General features: G+C 41.8%; 1 protein-coding gene across 3 annotated transcripts in view; it reads right to left on the bottom strand.

The window, feature by feature from the left end:
* Positions 1-1666: 1666 nt before the first annotated feature.
* The window catches only part of LOC115437343 (rho GTPase-activating protein 29-like), a 55206-nt gene continuing 52496 nt past the window's right edge, over positions 1667-4376 (bottom strand). For all 3 annotated transcript variants that reach the window (XM_030160566.1, XM_030160567.1, XM_030160568.1), the window contains one exon: positions 1667-4025. In XM_030160566.1, the coding sequence (XP_030016426.1) occupies positions 2877-4025 (1149 nt within the window). In that variant the 3' untranslated portion in view covers positions 1667-2876. The remainder of the gene's footprint in view (positions 4026-4376) is intronic.

Below are 4376 nucleotides of genomic sequence, written 5' to 3'. Positions count from 1 at the left end.
TTAGCTTTTCATAACGTTAGCCTTTCATAACGTAAGCCTACTCACAGAGTTGAACTAATGGCGACAAAATCTCTTCTCTAAATGTGCACTCATATGGCCAGTAGTATAAAACAGTGACTTATTCTGAAACCACCTTAAAATTTACCTCAGAATTATGTATTCCATCAAAGTATGTTCTCCCAATATGTGTCACTCATTTGAAAGACGTTTACTCTGCCTTTCTTTTTCGCATTGCGCGTCTTTCAAGGACACGTGCAGTGACCTGTCAATCAATTGGGGTGGCACTGGCACCTGAGGTGTTCAATCAGGTTCCAGAGGTGGCCGGTGCTAAGCAGAGCCCTGGGTCTTGCGCTAAATTAGCAATATTTTCCTCGGCATTACCCACCCTACTCTGCCTCTCATTGGCTCATCAGTCCTCATGCCTAAAGTTAACCAATCTAATCAGTGAAGGTTGCGAGTACTAGCCAATTAGAGGCAGAGTAGGGCGGGTCATAACTTCACCATCCTAGGGGAAAACATGAGTAATTTGGCTCAAATGCTACTGAATGGTGAACATTAAGGGGTTTTAGAAGTGCGTATACCCAATGGTGACTGAAAAATAAGTAGGTGTACTCCGTATACCACCGTATACCCTGGACTACACCACTGGTCATGGAGGTGCTGGAGCTTATCTCCGCTACCATTGGGCGACGGTGGAGTTCACCCTGGACCTGTCACCAGTTCATCACGGGGCTGAAGGAGATGAACAGACATTCACATTCACACCTACAGGTGATTTAGACTGACCCACTGACCTATTAGTGCAGGTCTTTGGACAGTGGGGGGAAGATGGAGAACCTGGACAGAACCAACACACACATCCAAATCGTTGAACATAACACTGGTACTCCGAGAAGATGGACAATCTTACAGAGTACAACTCTACAAGAGACCATTAAAAAGTGTCCAACATAAGTCAAGTTCTCTGAGTGTGGACAATCTGAATGACTTTACAAAAAGGCCCTGTACCTCACCGGCATGTTTTATCAAGGATCAATAACAAGCTGAATTTATGAGGTTGTCAGGTTCTGTCTATGTTAGAGTCCTGTGGTCTTGATGCAGGATATCAGTCTCTCAATAAAAGTGAGTGGTACTTTCACTGGAGGAGAACTCAACTAATTAAATCAAAGTCCATATATGACTTCCTATCAGTGCTCAATAGTTACTATATTTGTATCTGTAACCATTTCCATCTAATAAACCATCAAAATATGGACATTTCTAATATTTCAAAAATTCATCAAAAATTCAAACATTGAAATATCTCAAAACTGTGAACAAACTTTTTAGATCTTGTTGCAAGGGAGCTACATATACAATTTGAAATGAATCCGACCAGTAGTTTAGTCAGAGATGTTTGAAGAAATTGCTATCAAAGACGACCACGATGACAAAGACGTCGGACAGTGTCTTCACAATAGTGCCGCTAGCTCTAAACAGTCTAATAAAGTTTACAAAGCTACAAGTGAACCCTTAGAAAGTGTCCACCATAACTCTAACTCTGAGAAAATTGACAGTATGAAAGACAGAGTTTGTGAAGATACAAGAAACTCTTGTGCCCAACGTAACCCTGGTTCTCTAACAGAAATGTGAAAAAAAGAGAAAAACTCTACTGAAACAGAAAAAATCTGTTTAAACTACACTTTAATTTGCAGCAAGAACTGTTGCATGTCATTTTTCTTGTCACATCACAATAACGTGATGACACGTTACTATGACAAACATGCAGTATTTATGAATGAATATAAAATGTAAACATGTACATAAAGTTTACATACTGAGAACAGATGTACCAATCACAGACTACAATGGAGAGATTTAAAGGTAAAAATTATTCTGAACTTTTTTTTTTTAATTTAAAACCTTATGTTAAAAATACTTCCATCTATTCCATGTGGAATAAAATACAAAATTAAGAACATTTTAACAATAAGGCAACATTAGATTTTCAACCTGTATTAAGTGCATTGTGTGATTACAATAAAGTACAATTTCAGAGCAAAACAATCATTGTACATGAGTTTTAACTGTTGAGTTAAAACAAGGAAATGATAGGTCTGTACTTCTTTAGAGACAGATAGCAATTTTCTTTGACATAAAAATAAAATTCATGCAATTCTTATTTAAAATGTGACACAATTTAAGATTGGCATCAGAGTTTTTCTTTTAGGATGCCAATCTCTGTCGACACTGAACATGTAAAATAGAATATATTAGTACTTATAACACTTGTGTGGTTTATTTTCACAGACCTGTCTACTGACACTCTTAGCTTGTTTGATAAAATTGTTTTCCCAGTATACACTCTGGCACAGATACAGTTATATTTACACATAGAAAAGGTATGGCACCACGTCACAGTAAGAGTACCCTCATAAAGGATTTATAAATGTGGTCATTAATTAGGTTGTAAATACATTAAAACACCATTAATGTTGTTCCACATCAGAGCAGTGATGTGTTGTTGCCAAATAGTGAACCCACATTAAGCTGTTTACAGTTAAATGTCAGATTGAATTTGTATTCTCCATGAACATTTGTCAACTGTCAAATTATGACATGTCAAATTAATAAGATTCATACACTAGAGCTTTGTGTTTGAAGTAATCTGTTAGAAAACCCTAAAATAAGTGTGGATAATTCATTAGTAAATGGTCAAACATGCTGACTGATGAGCAGCCACTTGACAGCATCTCACCAAATAGTGAGTCTGAAGAATCATCTTTATGAGTATTTATGAATGACTTATAAAGTAGTTACATCCGAACTAATAACCCAATTCTAAAGCATTTATCAGAGTAGTCTTCTTGTAAAATGGTGCCAAAGATTTTTTGGCATTAGACAAAATGAGCCTCCCTGTGCTCGAGCTCCTGCAGCCGCCGAGGTCTCAGTCTTTGGTAGACGGGTTTAGTCTCACCGGGGCTGAGGTCGTCGGGGCTGCTCGGAGGTGGTGACTGGGGGGGTGAAAGGGTAGCGGAGTTGGAGACCCCGGGGTCAATGGCGCTGTCTGTGGAGTCCTGTGTCTGGAGCCGTGTCTGTGGGGGGCTCATATGGCCAGGGGACGGTGTAACGGCCTGGTTGGGGCTGTTGGGGGTAAATGAGGTGGCGGTGGTGGTGGTTGTGACGGTGGTAACGGTAGTAGTCCAGCTTGGAAGTGTCCTGGCTCTGCTATTAACAGAAACAGGAGGTTTGTAGAAAGTCCCGGGGGGAGGCTGAAGAGTCCTCGGTGCCCTGAGTGTTAGTGGAAGGGTTGGGGAGCTGCTGGGCTCACAATTGCCTGTGTCGAGTTCCCTTTTAGTCCAGACAGACTTGAGTGACACTGTGTAGGGGTTACTGGGGAATATGGTGCTAACGCTGCTTGTGGTCGGCGCCACAGAGGCGGTGGTCACTGGAGGGACGGTAGCAGGCACCGAGGCCTTGACAGGTTGCGCTCCAGAGCCGGCCTGTGGCAGGTTAGCCACAATCATAGCAGTCCTCGGTGTGACGTCATAGTGCTTGTACTTCCTGTCCCACGCCCTCCTCTGCAGCGTCTGTGTGTCGATAAAGGGTGTGATGTAATAGGTGCTCACTCTGGATGAGCCGCCCTGTCGCGCCTTCTCCAGCTCTGGCATCTCCTGTATCGTTTCGGCGACGGTGTCCCGCTCAGCAGGACCCGTGTCGACATTAGCAGCAGTGTTACGATTATTCCTCTCGCTTATCTGGGCGGGAGTGGGCAGACGTTCCAGCGGCATGCTGATTGGTCGAGACACTTGTCTGGTACGCTGTGTGCGTAACTGCACCTTTTGCCCCATGGTGGTGCTGGGACGGCCAAAGACTAGGGTTGACCTCTGGGTTTCTTCTCCACTGGACGTCTGGATCCCATTGAGTCTGTCCGAGTCTGCGTCTGTTTTGTCTGTTTTGTCTGTTCCTGGCTGGACCTCCTGCACCTCATCCAGGATATGTGATGATGGGATCACTGAAGAGTAGCGCTTGAAGATTTTGGCACTCTAAAGGGAAGAAAGTACACAATTTGCTTAAAATGTGTGCATATTGTGGGAATATTAAGTTGATCTTGACAAGTAAACTCATGTATCTAAAAGCATTTACACAATAAAGGCTTTTTTTTTGTTTTTTGTTTTTTTTGTCAATACACACAAAATAACTTAAAAGCTGATTTTTTTTTTAAACCTGTTGATTGTGTTTCTAATCACCTTCTATTTTATAACAAAGGACAGCAAAATTATGACCACAGTGAACCCCATGTGGTTAAGTCTGACAAGGTTATCAGGATAGTCAGGCTAGACCGTGGTAGGATTAGGTGAAATGACAATAATATACTGTGCAAAGATTAACATATC

This window comes from Sphaeramia orbicularis, chromosome 17 (assembly GCF_902148855.1).
Source record: "Sphaeramia orbicularis chromosome 17, fSphaOr1.1, whole genome shotgun sequence".
In the NCBI taxonomy this organism is placed as follows: Eukaryota; Metazoa; Chordata; class Actinopteri; order Kurtiformes; family Apogonidae; genus Sphaeramia; species Sphaeramia orbicularis.
Note: the sequence above shows the minus strand (reverse complement) of the source record. Positions and strands in the feature narration are given on the sequence as shown.